The following is a 15,214-nucleotide window of genomic DNA, read 5'->3' on the forward strand; positions in this document are numbered from 1 at the left end:
CCCGGACCGCGTGGCTAGAGGCTTCTTCTCCCCTGGCTGGCTGACGCTCCCTCTCGCTCCTTGACCAGGAGCCCGCACCACACACTGCTCGCAGTGCCACTGCGCTAACCAGCGCTCACCCAAGCCCCGCTAGGGCTGGTACTACATCCCGTAACCCGGGCTGCCCATAATGACAACACCTTACCCGCCGTGGCTTCGTAAGCCCCGCACCATACAGTGACAAGCACAGTCACTACATGTGTACAAATGTAGGGAGCTATAAATCCAGCAACCCGAGTTTGATTCCTGCTCACGGCCAACACCAGCTACGATTATCCGAACCGGTCCTGGGCTTCCCCTAGGTCGACTCAGCCCCAAACGAGTACCTGGCGCGATGTGTAAAAACATCGCCACTAGGGAGACAAAGGCGGCTGGAAAAGGTGCTGGACACCCACCCCCTTGTGTGCCGTTCCAGCCTTCATAGGTGCTCGCTAATAGCGCTTATCCCAACCCAACAATCTGTTCAGGCTATATCGGGGACCTTTCCCTTTTCACTGAGGTTGTGTGTAGCTCTCCCCAGCGGGACATTGAGTGCAGCATCGCACGACACGCCGTCGCAGGAGCGCCGACACCAGCATCGACGCCGAGGATTGTTAAACTCTTTAGTTCTCTTATTAACTCGTCGCTCAACACATGCCGTGAGACACGGCGGGACACGGACGAGATGTGCGGGCAGCAGCCTCGCTTGAGCCGGAAAGGCCCAAGCAGTGACCTTGGCACCCAGCCACACCCGTCTCGCTGCCTGATAATCTGTTCAATGTCTATAAACCTGGTCATATTATAGGAATATAATGTATGCAATAATATACTATGCCCAGACGTAGCTTGTAATCGCACCTCCGATTAGCAGTTAGCTACATATGGTGCAAAAGAAGTTCTACATACATATATATAATCGACGCGTTATAGTTGTAGTTCCTTAAGCCAATAATCCCTACTCTGAGGGAACCTAAGCACCATTGTGGAAACTGTCGAGTGACAAATGAAACAGTGTGTGGGTTAGTTAACTACACCATGAGGGGATCGTCATCGGGCTGCGTCTCCCCAAGTTTCAGAATAACGGTGAACTTGCAATCTGCACAGGAGTCACTCACTCCTGCAGAGAGAGCAAGAAGCCAACTTGAAAGAGCGAGGAGGAACCACAGATGAGCGGGAAGGCAGCAGCAGCCACGTGGTGATGAGCCTATGCCGAATTTACCCTCCCCCAAGCTCGGTGTGCTTTCATATATTAAGGTATTATCAGTCAATTAATAACATGGAGGAAACTAAGGCGTCTGTGATGCCGCCGCCACGAAGCCGTTCGGCAGGCGCCCAAATCCCCGACCTCGCCACCACCAAGCAACGGAGCCAACCCCGCGTCCCCCTCGCCTCACCTCACACGAACACACCCGCACGCATTTTCCCCCACCCATAGAGCTGGACGGGGAGGTTACCTGGCCGACCGGTTTTTATCCGAGAAACCCTTATCGGGGTTAACACTCACGGTTTCCGGCGATCAGGGAATTGGACGACCTCCCCCGTGCTACGTTGCGCCGCGGCGCTGCGACCAGCCTTAATATGGTGTGGTCGCGGCATGGGGCATTCAGCCACCGCGGTTGAGGCGCATTTTCCCCCCACACACACCCCCACGGGTCGACGAGACAGGCGGAGGAGGGAGGGGACAGCATGAATAGCGGGACCGCATGGGCTCTGGCGGATAGTCATGGAGGGTTGGGATCATTACGCTTCAGCGCGCAGGCCCCATTGTTAGGAAGGGTAAGGGATTAATTAGGATTTACGCCGCGCACGCCGCTCACTGATTAGCAGATCAAAAGCACCCGGAACCGCCGTGCGCGGGCTCGAGGTGCACGAGCCCATTGTTCAGCGCAGCATCCCTTTGAGGTAGGGAGGATAAATAGGGGGGCGCAAAGGGGAAATCGCTCTCTTCTCTCCAGGCCAGCAGACCAGCAGCAGCTCCAGCCAGCGACTCGGACGTCCGTGCGACGCATCGAGGTGCGCTGTTAGCACAGGGAGCAGCGAACCACCGCGGGCACCAAACAGTGAGTGGGGAGGTGAAGTAGGGTATCGTAAGCCGATAAATAGGGAATAGGTACAGGTTTAGTGGAATAGCCCAGCCTCGTTGACTCACTGATTCAACATCAATTCGCAGGTAGCATATAATAAATCATTAATAGCGAAGCGTGGTCTCGCGTGATCTTGTCGTGCAGTGTCGCGTGGGGAGCTGCGTGTGTGTGCGTGCGTCCACCCCGGGTGCGATACAGGTGCGCGATCATAACGTGAGTGGAGTTTGAGTGCGCGGAGCGGCGGGTGTGTGGGAGTGCGCATACGTTCGTTACGTGTCGGATACGGATGCGCATTGGTAACGTGCCGCACAGGGCTATAGGCGGGCACACGCTCGCAGTATACGAGAGCTGTACGTAGCGGCGTAAAGAGGGGGAGTGTGGCGTTTGATTGATGATGCTGTGCGCACGTATGCTCGCAGCGTGGGAGCGCGGTGCGAGGCTGTAACAGTAGGGGCGTCGCGTTCGAATGCCGGCGAAACCGTAGCGGGTAATAGGGAGGTGGGGTAACGTAAACGAAATAGGGGATGCAGGCGGGAGGGACCCCGGGGGCCAATGGCCCCCACACGTCCGGAGAAAACCCACGTGTGCGAGGAAGGAAATGCAATGCCCGTACAGAGTCGACATTTCTGCTGTACCGCCTTTCTGGCAGAGCCTGGGTACGGCTGCTCCTCGAAGCCCACGGGAAGGGAGTTTTTCCAACATCCATATGGTGATCCACCAACCCTCGCTGCTGCCTGCACAGTGCTGGGTTACAGGCAGCCATATGCATAGCCATTACCGCCGCCGCTTGGCACAGAGAACCTCTTCACAGCTATGGCCCTGGCAGGGCACCAGTTTATTGAAGGGAGGGAACACGTGACAACGAGAAAGGCGGTGACACTTCCAGCTGGTGGTTAGAATCCAGTGGCCCACTATGGTTAATACTGCAGGTGTGTATTAACCATACACATACTGCCATCTGCTTCACTCGCAGTAGATGTTAAAGATCCCGTAACGTTAATCGCAAGAGTAGGGTCATTATTGTGTCGTTCTATATTTTGCCAAACTTTAAAAAATGTACCCATCGAATGTACTCAATTGTAATTAACAGTTCAGACCTGCTCCGAAAGGACATCTGTGAAAAAGAGCTTTAAAGCTCATCGGATTCCTCCAGTATCAATAAATATTCTTATTCTGATTGTGAAAACTCGGCAAGACCCTCTCTGAAAAAGAGTCGTGAGACTCGATGAGTTAAAAATTATAAATTCACACTTACAACAAGAGTTCACAGCCTACCAGCCATCCACAGTTGAGCGAAAGCCTCTGTGCTGCACTTCACGTGGCCTTAAAGTGCACATAGCCTGGCACAAGCGCTGTGGTGACATTACCGCCACTTGTTGGCAAATGGCAGTTGTTTTTGTGCTGCACAGGGTGTGCGCGCTAGCAGCTGTTACACCGCGCTGCATCCCAATTCAGTCCCTGGCCACGACTACCCCAGCGATTAGTTATATCTGAACCAGTACTCTTGCCCCTCCCCCTCCTGCACCAACCTGCAGTGACCAGCATGGTGAAGTATGGTCAAATGACCACCCCCATGATTTCCATAGAGTTGGGAGGCCATTGTCCACTAGTGATTGTTACGGTCACCCCGTGATCACCTCCGCTGGGAATGAAAATGGCCATGGCTGGCTGGGTGAGACAAGGGTCACCTCTTGGCTGCGTCTTCTTCATGGGGGGCAGTGTCCCGGGGGAGGAGGGCATCACCTTCCCTGGGCCAAACTCACCACTCTGGTCAACGCATGGAGCTGTGCGACTTAAGGGCGAGGGTGGACGTCCACCTGTTTTCTGGTGGTCGAGCACCTTCCTGCCCTGTGCCTCCTTGCCCTCCTCCCAAATCGACACCCCCCACGCCCTCCCTCATCCCCTCCTACTCATAAACGGAACTCAGCCTCCAGCGCCTGCACGGCATCAGTGAAGCTGGAGCAGGTGAGGTTGGGCCCCGGATCCACACGGCTCTCGTCCCCGTCGCGGTATTTGCCTGCACAAGGGGACAACGGCGATGTTAGTGAGCATCCACTTTAGGCACGGTCCAGATAAACTAAACTGTTAACTACGAAACGATTTTTATTTTACCAGTTAAGGCTCACTGAGCTGTTTTGCTCTTTTTCAGAAGTCACCTGACCACAAACGATAGCTCAACGAGGTGGATTATCACGTGGAAATGTATTGCAATCAAAATCTTACTGACCCTGGGAGCCTCACCGAGTCTCAGGACGGGTCTCTATGGGAATGATAAGATTTTCCATATTTCCGCTGTACATTGCATCTGTGCTACAAGGCTTTGCCTAAGACTTGTGCTCTCAATGGGCTTCTGCTTGGCTATAGAGGGCATTTATATCAAGATAAAGATACTTCCAGTTAAGAAATCTTAAAGAGAACAGTGCACCAACTTGGATCATAATGGATTGTCCCTTGGTTAAATAACCGTAACTTGAAAGTGAACTCGTGTTAGAGTGACAGCGGCGGGAGCCGCGTGTCCACTTCCTCCTCACCGGTTTTCACCAGGATGCCCCTCATGCCGGCGCGCTGTGCTCCCGCCACATCATCCCGGGCATCCTGACACACGGCACGCACGCACAAAGACAAAGATCCCCCATATAGCCTGAACAGACTGTTGGGGCAAGTGCTGTTAGGGAGCACCTATGAAGGCCGGCATGGTACACAAGGGGGTGCGTGGCCAGTGGTGATGTTAACACACTGGATCAGGTCCTCATTTGAGGCTGAGTCGACCTAGGGGAGGAGGACCATGACCGATTCAGATAATCATCACTGGTATTGGCCATGAGCGGGAATCGAACTCGGGTTGTTGGCTTCGTCGCGAAGCACACTAACCACTACACTACTGCTCCCTACAATACGTGTATGCACACATTTCTGGGAGGTGGCAGGGTTGAGGGGCCAGGCTCACTGCAACCTCGGGGTCGTACGCACATCTCCGATCATGACGGCCTGGTGTGGCTCGCAGTCCAGGCCCCGCAGGGCCTCCAGGAAGAAGGGCCCCTCCGGTTTCCCCACGGCGAGGGCCTGCACGCCCGCTGCGTACTCCAGCGCCGCCACGAAGGGGCCAGGCCCCAACGCTAGCCCGTCAGCGCGCCGGTAGTACCTCGCCTTGTGCACAGCCACGAGTTGCGCACCCTTCAGCACCAGCCTGCGCCGGGACAACACATCGTAAAAATGATCCCGTCAACTGATAATGCACCATCACGTAGCATTTGTTGCATGGCTCAGAGGCAGGTTGCTCAAGCTCTGCTATCCTCTGTATATTCAGGTGTTTTCAGCCAATTCATGAGTGTTTTTATTTGGGAGGAAAATGGAGCACTCGGGGGGGAAGAAAACCCACGTGTCTGAGGGGACAACCCTCTATCTCATACAGAGGGGATAGAGTCTACATGTTTGCTGTACTCCCTTGTTCTTGTAGAGCCAGTGTAGAGCTCCTCCTTGACACCCACAGGAAGGGATTTTAATAACATTTATATGTGTTACCCACCAACCCCTGCTGCTACGTCCACGACGCTGGATTACAGGCAAACGTGCACCTTCACCACCTGGCTATAATACAACACGTGGCCCGGCAAGACGTGAAAATGGTAAGGCACTCTGCACCACCCGCTCCAATGCAACCGATGCCATTGAGTTTTGCACGGGTCGATTCGTGATGGGCGTGTGGGGTGTTGGAGAGTGTAATAATGATTTTAGCGGCCGGCCGTGGAGGTCACGGGGGGGTAACATTTCTAATGGCGACGAAGTTAATGTGTGTGGCCACGTGAGCGCGTGGTCCATCGCACCTGAAGGCCTCGTTCATGGCCTCATAGTGGAACCTCTCCGGCGCGAGCCCCACCAGGACCGCGTTGGGCTCAGCCATGTTCACACCTGCCGCACGCACAGTCACATGGCAGGAGGGCAGAGTTCACTCTTCACTTGCCTCTGTGGTTCAGGCAAGCCTGGCTCTGCTGATGAGACACCAGGTCCAGGGTGGGCTCGCTTAAGCAAATGTATGTGGAGACACAAAGCAGAATTATGTTGATATCTGGGTAAATAACCGGGTACATATCAGCTAGCTTCATTAAAATCGTTTATGCAACTACCGCTAACCGCATGAAGGAAATGGTAAACAACCGCTAACTAGTTTTCCCCACATATAGAATTGTCCAGCAATAAACACCTCTTTTTAAATCCTTTATATTAAGTTCACTTGCTTGCTTGCTTAGGACCGTGCAAATCTTTCGGTCGTTTTTTAACCCACTTCCCATGATCCAATCGAGCTGACATTTTCCACACAGAATCGTTGTGCGTGACAATTAATGTTCGTGAAATTTTTTTCCAAAATTTTACACTTTTTAGGACAAAAATATATTTATTTACCAATTGCTTAATGCTGCCATGCAATCATCTGACCCATAGGTGGCAGCCATCTCAAGCCAGAGGACGAGAGGACTCTAGCCGCCACGCATAAATAGGATTTATAGTGAAAAACTTTGTTTTTACGGGTTATACTTGTTACCTATTTAATTGAGGGATGAAGGGAGCTGCTGCGTGTGTAACCAAGTCTTACCCTGGAAATCTTCCAGGGCCGAGTCCTCCAGCATGAGCAGAGGCCTCAGGCCCCGCACCTCCAGCAAGCTCCGCGCTGCTGACAGCGACGTGAAGATCTCATCAGGCTCCAGGGCGAAGCCGAGGCGCGTGAGGCGTGCGTGCAGGTCGCGCCGGCACTCCTTCGTGGTGTTGGTCACGAACCGGATGCTCAAGGGCAGCTTGCGCAGCCTGGGAGAAGAGAGGGGATATGATTGAGGGGTCTGATCTGCGCGGGCAGCCCTGGGCTCTGCACCCACAGAGCTCTGCACCCATAGCTGCTCTGCCTATAGAAGACACAGCAAATGGAACGGCAATCCACATCAATGATAAGATTCCTACGTGATTTTTTTTCGGTTTCATTGAGAATTCTTTATCTGGTGTCGAAGAAAGTGGGCTTGGGCAGAATACAGTTGCAAGAAGGGATGATGGCCGATGGACGAGACTGCTGATGGAATTTCAGTATAAGGAGATAATTTCAGTACAGATAAGTACAGTATAAAGAGATGCATCTCTGGAGAGGATGGCCACCATGGAGATGGAGTGTTGAGATTAGTTTGTATGCAGGAGATGGCTTGTGGCATCGCAGGACTATCAGTGAATGTGGCAATAAGGGGAGACCATCGTCCAGCTGTGGGTAGGCCATGTCTGATTAAAATGACATCTCAAACCCAACCAAAACCCTGATAGTGCATAGAGCAAGTGGCTTAGTCCAGGAGTCCATGGCCTGTGCACATAAAATGGGCATTTATCAATCTTAATTGAAAATGCAATACATTAAATGACAAACTACAGGAACATTATCTTTGTATACTGTGCAACAAAATCCAGGGATAACCAGGGGCTCCTACTCAGTAAACATGCCGTTGAGCCAATATTGACTCAACATTGGGCCAACGTTTAAGGGGCAACATTGGGCCAACATTTCATGTTTAGTGGGCACGAAGCTGGTGGGCGCATCTGTTGCCCTCTCGCGTGCTGGAGATGTGCGTCGGTGCCGAGTCCTGTGCCGTTCGCGTATATTAATAAGTGGAGGAAAATAAATGAATCATGATTCCACCAGCAATGGCGAGTGAACAGGGAAGAGCCCATTGCCAGATCCCCGGCTGTTGCGGCAGGCGAGGGAGTTTTAGCGTAGGGGAAGAGTGCCTGCTCGGTGCTGCTCGGGGGCTCCAAGTCCTTCTGATTGAGGCCTCCTCCCATGGACATTGGGCAAAGGTTTTAGTGACAACGTTGGGCCAACATTCCATGTTGACTGGGTAAAGCTTGGGACAGAATGCCACGTGTGAACCCCTTGTTGATTAGTGACAAACATGCCCATTATGGGGTCCTCTTTTGTGCGAGGCCTGGGAACATTTCCCTTCTGGTCCCTTTTGGTGAGTGGCCCTGACTACGGCCACTGGTGCCAACGGGCCTGTACCTCCCCTTACGCTCAATGCCACATATAATACATACCTTGATATTCATTGCATTATTTGGCATTTTATTAAATGCATCAGCAACACAAAGCGCCTCACACCTCAAGGTCACCCCCAGTGGCAGCTGTCCCTGCGTGCGCGTGCCAAAAGGTGACTGGCCTGCAAGCAGGCATTAGTCTGCCAATAGGGGACGATTATACTGGTAGGAACGAAGTGGACCAGACCACCAATAGATTAATGTGTCCGTCCGTCCGTCCGTCCGCCCGTGTATCAACATCGCCCCCTACTGCAAACACTTGGCATGACCCTGTCCGACAAGATGGCCGCCCGCTCCCCCTGCGATGTGAATTAAACAAGATGGCCGTCGCTTCCGGTGCATCACGGCAAAACTTTAAACTTCGCTTCAAAATTACTTTACTGAAACGCAGCACGTTTTTTTTATAAAAATAACTTTACTGAAACGCAGCACGTTTTTTAACACAGAGACAAGAAACATTTATTAACACAGAGACGAGATACATTTAATCGCCTTATTTGTGCACAAAAAGCACGGCGCGAGGCCTAGTGCGGCAGGCTTCGCGAGGCCTAGTGCCGCAGGCTTATTGACACAGAGATGAAACGCAGCACGTTTATTAAAAAAAATGACTTTACTGAAACGCAGCACGTTTTTTTAACACAGAGACAAGAAACATTTATTAACACAGAGACGAGATACATTTAATCGCCTTATTTGTGCACGAAAAGCACGGCGCGAGGCCCTAGTGCGGCAGGCTTCGCGAGGCCTAGTGCGGCAGGCTTTTTAACACAGAGATGAAACGCAGCACGTTTATTTAAAAAAAATACTCTCCTGAAACGCAGCACGTTTTTTAACACAGAGACAAGAAACATTTATTAACACAGAGACGAGATACATTTAATCACCTTATTTGTGCACGAAAAGCACGGCGCGAGGCCTAGTGCGGCAGGCTTCGCAAGGCCTAGTGCGGCAGGCTTCGCGAGGCCTAGTGCAGAAGGTGGTGGTGGGGGCTGGTGGTGAGGGCTGGTGGTGGGGGCTGGTGGTGGGGGCTGGTGGTGGGGGGTGGTGGTGGGGGGCTGGTGGTGGGGGCTGGTGGTGGGGGGTGGTGGTGGGGGCTGGTGGTGAGGGCTGGTGGTGGGGGCTGGTGGTGGGGGGTGGTGGTGGGGGCTGGTGGTGGGGGGTGGTGGTGAGGGGTGGTGGTGAGGGTTGGTGGTGAGGGCTGGTGGTGAGGGCTGGTGGTGGGGGGTGGTGGTGAGGGCTGGTGGTGGGGGCTGGTGGTGGGGGCTGGTGGTGGGGGGTGGTGGTGGGGGGTGGTGGTGGGGGGTGGTGGTGGGGGGTGGTGGTGAGGGCTGGTGGTGGGGGCTGGTGGTGGGGGGTGGTGGTGAGGGCTGGTGGTGGGGGCTGGTGGTGGGGGGTGGTGGTGAGGGCTGGTGGTGGGGGGTGGTGGTGGGGGCTGGTGGTGAGGGCTGGTGGTGAGGGCTGGTGGTGAGGGCTGGTGGTGAGGGCTGGTGGTGAGGGCTGGTGGTGAGGGCTGGTGGTGAGGGCTGGTGGTGAGGGCTGGTGGTGAGGGCTGGTGGTGAGGGCTGGTGGTGAGGGCTGGTGGTGAGGGGTCTTTAAATCTCACAGCGTTTCTTGTCAAAACAAACACTTTTAATTAACGTTACACTAGAATACAGTAATTTTGTCTTTAACTCCTCTATACCCGGTCGATATCCCTGTACCGGTACTAAGTATTATTCCTACCAGCCCACCCCGCAGGGTCCTGTTACTGGTAGGAACGAAGTGGACCAGACCACCAATAGATTAATGTGTCCGTCCGTCCAGTCAGTCCGACTGTCCGTCCGTCCGTCCGTGTATCAACATCGCCCCCTACTGCAAACACTTGGCATGACCCTACAAAAACCTTTAGACTCAGTGACGCTATCTTGGTAGCAACATCGCCCCCTACTGCAAACACTTGGCATGACACGTGTAACATTCCCTTATTCCCTGAGATAGCTTTTAATTAAAACTTTGAAATTAAATAAAAACAACTCACAGCGCCCTAAAGCCTACAACGAGGCCTAAAGCCTAGAACTAGGCCTGAAACTCTCCCTTCGTATCGTACCCCCGCGTGTGTGAAAGGGAGTTATGTTTAACAATGTTACATTCCCTCATGTTTTTAAATAGAAACATTTAAATTTAAAGCTTTTACATAAATCATTAAAACATTTAAATTAAAATTAACTCACAGCGCCCTAAAGCCTACAGCTAGGCCTAAAGCCTAGAACTAGGCCTCAATCTCTCCCTTCGTATCGTCCGATTTGGTGTAGCAACATCGCCGCCCTACTGCAAACACTTGGCAGGACCCTACAAAAACCTTTTGACTCAGTGGGGCTTTCCTGGCTTAACAAGTGTAATAATAAACTTCGCTTCAAATTTACTTTACTGAAATGCAGCACGTTTTTTAACACAGAGACAAGATACATTTATTAACACAGAGACAAGATACATTTAATCGCTTTATTTGTGCACGAAAAGCACGGCGCGAGGCCTAGTGCGGCAGGCTTCGCGAGGCCTAGTGCGCCAGGCTTTGCGAGGCCTACTGCGGAAAAGGCTTCGCGAGGCCTACTGCAGAGAAGGCATCGCGAGGCGTACTGCAGAGAAGGCTTCGCGAGGCCTACTGCAGAGGCTTCGCGAGGCCTACTGCAGGGAAGGCTTCGCGAGGCCTAGTGCAGAAGGCTTCGCGAGGCCTACTGCAGGAGGCTTCGCGAGGCCTAGTGCAGGAGGCTTCGCGAGGCCTACTGCGACAGGCTTCGCGAGGCCGTCCGTCTGTCTGACAAGATGGCCGCCCGCTCCCCCTGCGATCCGTGAACTAAATGAACTAAACAAGATGGCCGTCGCATCCGGCGCAGCCAATGACATCGCCTGTTGCAATCCTTGCTGTGGGCGCGCGAGTCAGTGGGGAGGGGGGTGTGGACGTCATCGCTCTGTGGGCGCGCGAGTCAGTGGGGAGGGGGGTGTTGACGTCATCGCTCACCCCCCATGCACAAATCATTTTCTTTTTAACTCCTCTATACCCGGTCGATATCCCTGTACCGGTATTAGTATTATTCCTACCAGCCCATCCCCGCAGGGTCCTGTTACTGCTGCTGTTGTGTCATCCCGAGTGATTTGCAGAGCCACTGCCACTTTAATTGCGACCGGTGCTGCACCATGGGCAGCGCAAGGCAAATTATGCAATAAGAAATCTGTGCTATAAATAGCTCATTAAATAACCCCATTGTCAAACACAAGAAGCCTAAGACGTCCCTCTAATTGTCTTTTAACTATCCCAAGAACAATAATTGGAATAGGTGACATAGCTTTTGCAAACACCAACGTTTTGGAACAACCTTGTTTCCTCCCTTAAAATCTTCCTCTTCCTGACGCAAAAGATTAGTGCTAAATTATCCTGGATACAACCACATTTGTAAATGTGATTTGTAACTCTGATCCTTACCTATGCATCGATAGTTAAATTTTAATGTGCAATTTTATTGAGGGCCTGTGTGTTGTCTTGGTGTGGTCTGGGACTGTTTTTATGCCTTACCCAAGTTTGCATTTAGTGTTGAAATATCAGCAGGAACCGATGTAATATTCCAATTTGTACTTTTTAAAACATTTTCAGTCACTTGCTTACCTTTCCTATACTTTGCACTCCGCTCGTGTTTTGTATTGTTGGTTGTTATAAATTTCTGACCTGCCCCTACTGGACATCTGTGAAAAAGAGCTTCATAGCTAATCCGATTCAACCAGTCTAAATACAGCACCGTACTATATATTCCGATGACACATGGCCGTGAGCGCCTTCAGTGGCGAATAGAGGTACTGCGAAATTATAAAATAATAGCCAATATTCCCACAAATATTGTAATTATTTTTGACAAATCCAAATCGGCCTATACGGCCCTTGCGGGATTGGCATCTTAGGGACACAGCTGGGTCCCCTCGCCAGAGGGATAAGGGGCCACAGGGGGGGGGGGGGGCTCCCTCGCTTGTTCATTGCTTCGCCTGGTATATAGGTCCTGGTAGGTTCGATTCCGACCCTGACACCTGCTGAAAATTTTGAGTTTGCGTCTCTCGATCATCACGGTGGCTAAGAGATGTTAACTACATCGCCTGGTATTACAGAAGCCGTGTTAGGTTCGATCCCGACCCTGACACCTGCTGTTTATTGGAGTTTTCATGTCTCTCTCTCTCTCCGTGGTCGTGTGGATTTTTCTCCGGGTCCTCCGGGTTTCCCCTTCCACGTTTAGAATGAACGTGCGTTTAAGAGTATTTGGCTGCTATGAATTCCCACTTGACAAGCCACTGCGTTGACGCTATCATTTATGGCAGCAAGATCGCTTCTGAAAAAGAGCTCTATAATAGCTCAGTGGGCTTTACCTGGTAAAGTAACAACACCAGTTTATAGTAGTTTAGTTTCGGTGGTCGCTCGCAGAAGGGAGAAGCCGTGACCACTTCTCGGCCGCCGATTACAATCGCCCTTTGTAGTTTAGATCACGACGAAGTAACAACAGCGAGGTTATTATGGTGAAGACGACGACGATATTTACCGGAGCAGAGACTCCTGCGCGCCGGGCACGGCCGCGTCCCCGACGTGGAGCGTTCCGCTCAGGTCAACGAGCGCGGCGCGCAGCTTCCGCATCCTGCCGGGCCTCACGGCGACAAACCAACCCGGGCCCCCGCCGCGGAGCCGGCCGACGATCCCGGGCCCCACGGCTCGTGCCTGGCACCCCCGAGTCTCAGTGCCCCTCACCCACCCCACACGCGCCCCCCCCCCGGTGGGTCCCGGGAGCACCGCGGGCTCAGAGACGGCCTCCCACGCACGGGCCCCCCGCGGCCGCTCGCTCGATTCCCGTGCAGAGGCAGCCCGATCGCTGTCCGATAATTACATGAAACCCCCTCGAAAGAGATGTCGGTCCCCCGTGAGTTACGGGGTTTACGCGAGGGAGCGAGGTGGGTGGGCTGGGGGAGAATTTGTGAATCTCTCGCGGGGCTTGCGAGGGCGGCTCCGGGTCGCGGCGCGTGAACGCATCACGCGGTCACACAATCACGACGAACCCCCCCTCGCAACTAGTCACAAAGGGCCCACTGGTGAGCGACGATAAGAATCCCTGAGCCCCTGTTTAAAACCGCAGCTGGCCAAACAACCCTCAACGTGTTGTTACAGTACACGCTGAACTTCTTTCGCGCCGTACGTAACCAACGGTGATCGTCGGCGGTGCGGGGGAATTGACAACAACACAACACTGCGGCAACATTCTCCTGCAAACGATTGGGACTCGGTTCAACTTTCACGAGATTGCGCACCGCAGGCCGCCGTGGCGAGTGATCAATGTTGTTGTTATTTCCGCTGGGGCGAGTGATCAATGTTGTTGTTATTTACGCTGGGGCGAGTGATCAATGTTGTTGTTATTTCCGCTGGGGCGAGTGATCAATGTTGTTATTTCCGCTGGGGCGAGTGATCAATGTTGTTATTGCCGCTGGGGCTGCTATGGCGGCTCGCGGCAGACGGAGTTCGCGGCGGGGTCCGCCCCTCGCTCCGCCTCATGGCGGCGGCCGGGGCCCGAGCCTCCTCCACCTCTCCCCGCAGTCCCCCGCTCGCGAAATTGCGACTTCTCTCGCCGCTCATCACCATAACCACCCCCACGATCATCATTCATGGCCTCGATGATGACGACGGCGGCAATCAAAGCGGGGGGCGAGCTGGGGGCGACCCCCCCCCCCGTGTCAGATCGAGGCAGGCGGCGCCGCGCTGCTGCTGCTGCGATGTCGACTCTGCCGGGGCGGGGGGGTTCCCGTTGACAATTCTCACGATCCGTCACGCGTGAGATTTGCCATCATATATTTTTTAAATCGATGTTGCAGAGGTTCCGTTTGGTTGTTGGATTTATTAGGGGTTTGGTTATTATTTTGTAGAACGGAGGATTATTGTTGGTGATGGTTGTGAAGCATGTAACGTCACCGCAGCTGCATCTCGAGGCGCTGTTTGTGGCGAATTATCGCCGGCGCCGCGAGCTACTCGTGGCGTGCTCCTGGCGCTGCCGTCTCGAGTTGTTTGTCGGGGCTCATTTGTTTTTCCGTGCGCGCGTTCCTCCTGCGCCGCCACGAGTCGAGTCAACCCCCCCCCCTCGTCGTGTCGAGTTTAATGGCCGGTTACTCTCCCCCGCTTGTCGAACACCCCCCTCATTGTTAAACCTCCCCCGGGGGGGGGAGCCGGGGGGAAGGCAGTTGGGCGCTCGTGAATCCGCAACAGAGACTCCCCCCCCGTGCCCCCCCCCCTCGTGCCCCCCCCCCCTCGTGCCCCCCCCCCCCCCTCGTGCCCCCCCTCGTGCCCCCCCCCCTCGTGCCCCCCCCCTCGTGCCCCCCCCCTCGTGCCCCCCCCCCCTCGTGCCCCCCCCCCTCGTGCCCCCCCCCCCCCCCTCGTGCCCCCCCCCCTCGTGCCCCCCCCCCCTCGTGCCCCCCCCCCTCGTGCCCCCCCCCCCTCGTGCCCCCCCCCCTCGTGCCCCCCCCCCTCGTGCCCCCCCCCCCTCGTGCCCCCCCCCCCTCGTGCCCCCCCCCCCTCGTGCCCCCCCCTCGTGCCCCCCCCCTCGTGCCCCCCCCCCTCGTGCCCGCCCCCCCCTCTCTCGGCCCCTCCGCGCTGCCCATTGTCAACCTCTCCAAATCGCCTTGCCCCGACTGCCCACCGCGTCACCGCATTGGCTACCCGCGCGCGCGACGTCACGTCCGCCGTCGCCCATTCGTTTCTGGCGCACCACGCGGGCGGTGACGTCATTGCGCGGCGCTCGAGAACTCGGCGCCGCGAGACCGCGCGCGCAAGCGCAGCGCAGTCGCTTCCCGGAGCCCCCACAACCCTGCGAGGAGTCCCCCACGCAGCTCGATCGGTGAGCAAGGGGAACCCCCCACCCACACCACCACTAACCACCACCGTGCACGGGGGCCAGCAGCAGCGGCGGCGGCGGTCGCCGAGCGCCTGCTCGCTCCGCCGCGGCTGCTCGCCCCCTAGGGGTTGGGCTCGCGTCGAGTCGGGGGCGTCACCGCGCGCC

General features: G+C 54.7%; 1 protein-coding gene across 1 annotated transcript; it reads right to left on the reverse strand.

The window, feature by feature from the left end:
* Window positions 1–2,906: 2,906 nt before the first annotated feature.
* HDHD2 (haloacid dehalogenase like hydrolase domain containing 2) lies at window positions 2,907–13,571 on the reverse strand. The gene is made up of 6 exons (XM_061572419.1): window positions 12,722–13,571; window positions 6,694–6,902; window positions 5,927–6,011; window positions 5,073–5,289; window positions 4,634–4,697; window positions 2,907–4,119 (listed from the first exon to the last, which is right to left on the reverse strand). The coding sequence occupies exons 1-6, from the start codon at window positions 12,811–12,813 to the stop codon at window positions 4,013–4,015; spliced, it is 774 nt and encodes a 257-aa protein (XP_061428403.1). The 5' UTR covers window positions 12,814–13,571; the 3' UTR covers window positions 2,907–4,012.
* Between the last annotated feature and the right edge of the window lie 1,643 nt (window positions 13,572–15,214).

This window comes from Lethenteron reissneri, chromosome 50 (genome assembly GCF_015708825.2).
Source record: "Lethenteron reissneri isolate LAM-NWPU_2019-01 chromosome 50, ASM1570882v1, whole genome shotgun sequence".
NCBI classification, from domain to species: domain Eukaryota; kingdom Metazoa; phylum Chordata; class Hyperoartia; order Petromyzontiformes; family Petromyzontidae; genus Lethenteron; species Lethenteron reissneri.

Bases quoted from the DNA above. Each gene is read 5' to 3' on its own strand.
- HDHD2 (XM_061572419.1), bottom strand. From the start codon at position 12,813: ATGCGGAAGCTGCGCGCCGCGCTCGTTGACCTGAGCGGAACGCTCCAC. The intron at 6,903-12,721 runs GTAAATATCGTC...CTCTTCTCCCAG, and splicing joins GCGCAGGAGTCTCTGCTCCG to GCTGCGCAAGCTGCCCTTGA. The intron at 4,698-5,072 runs GTGCGTACGACC...GCCGTGTGTCAG, and splicing joins AGGCCGTCATGATCGGAGAT to GATGCCCGGGATGATGTGGC.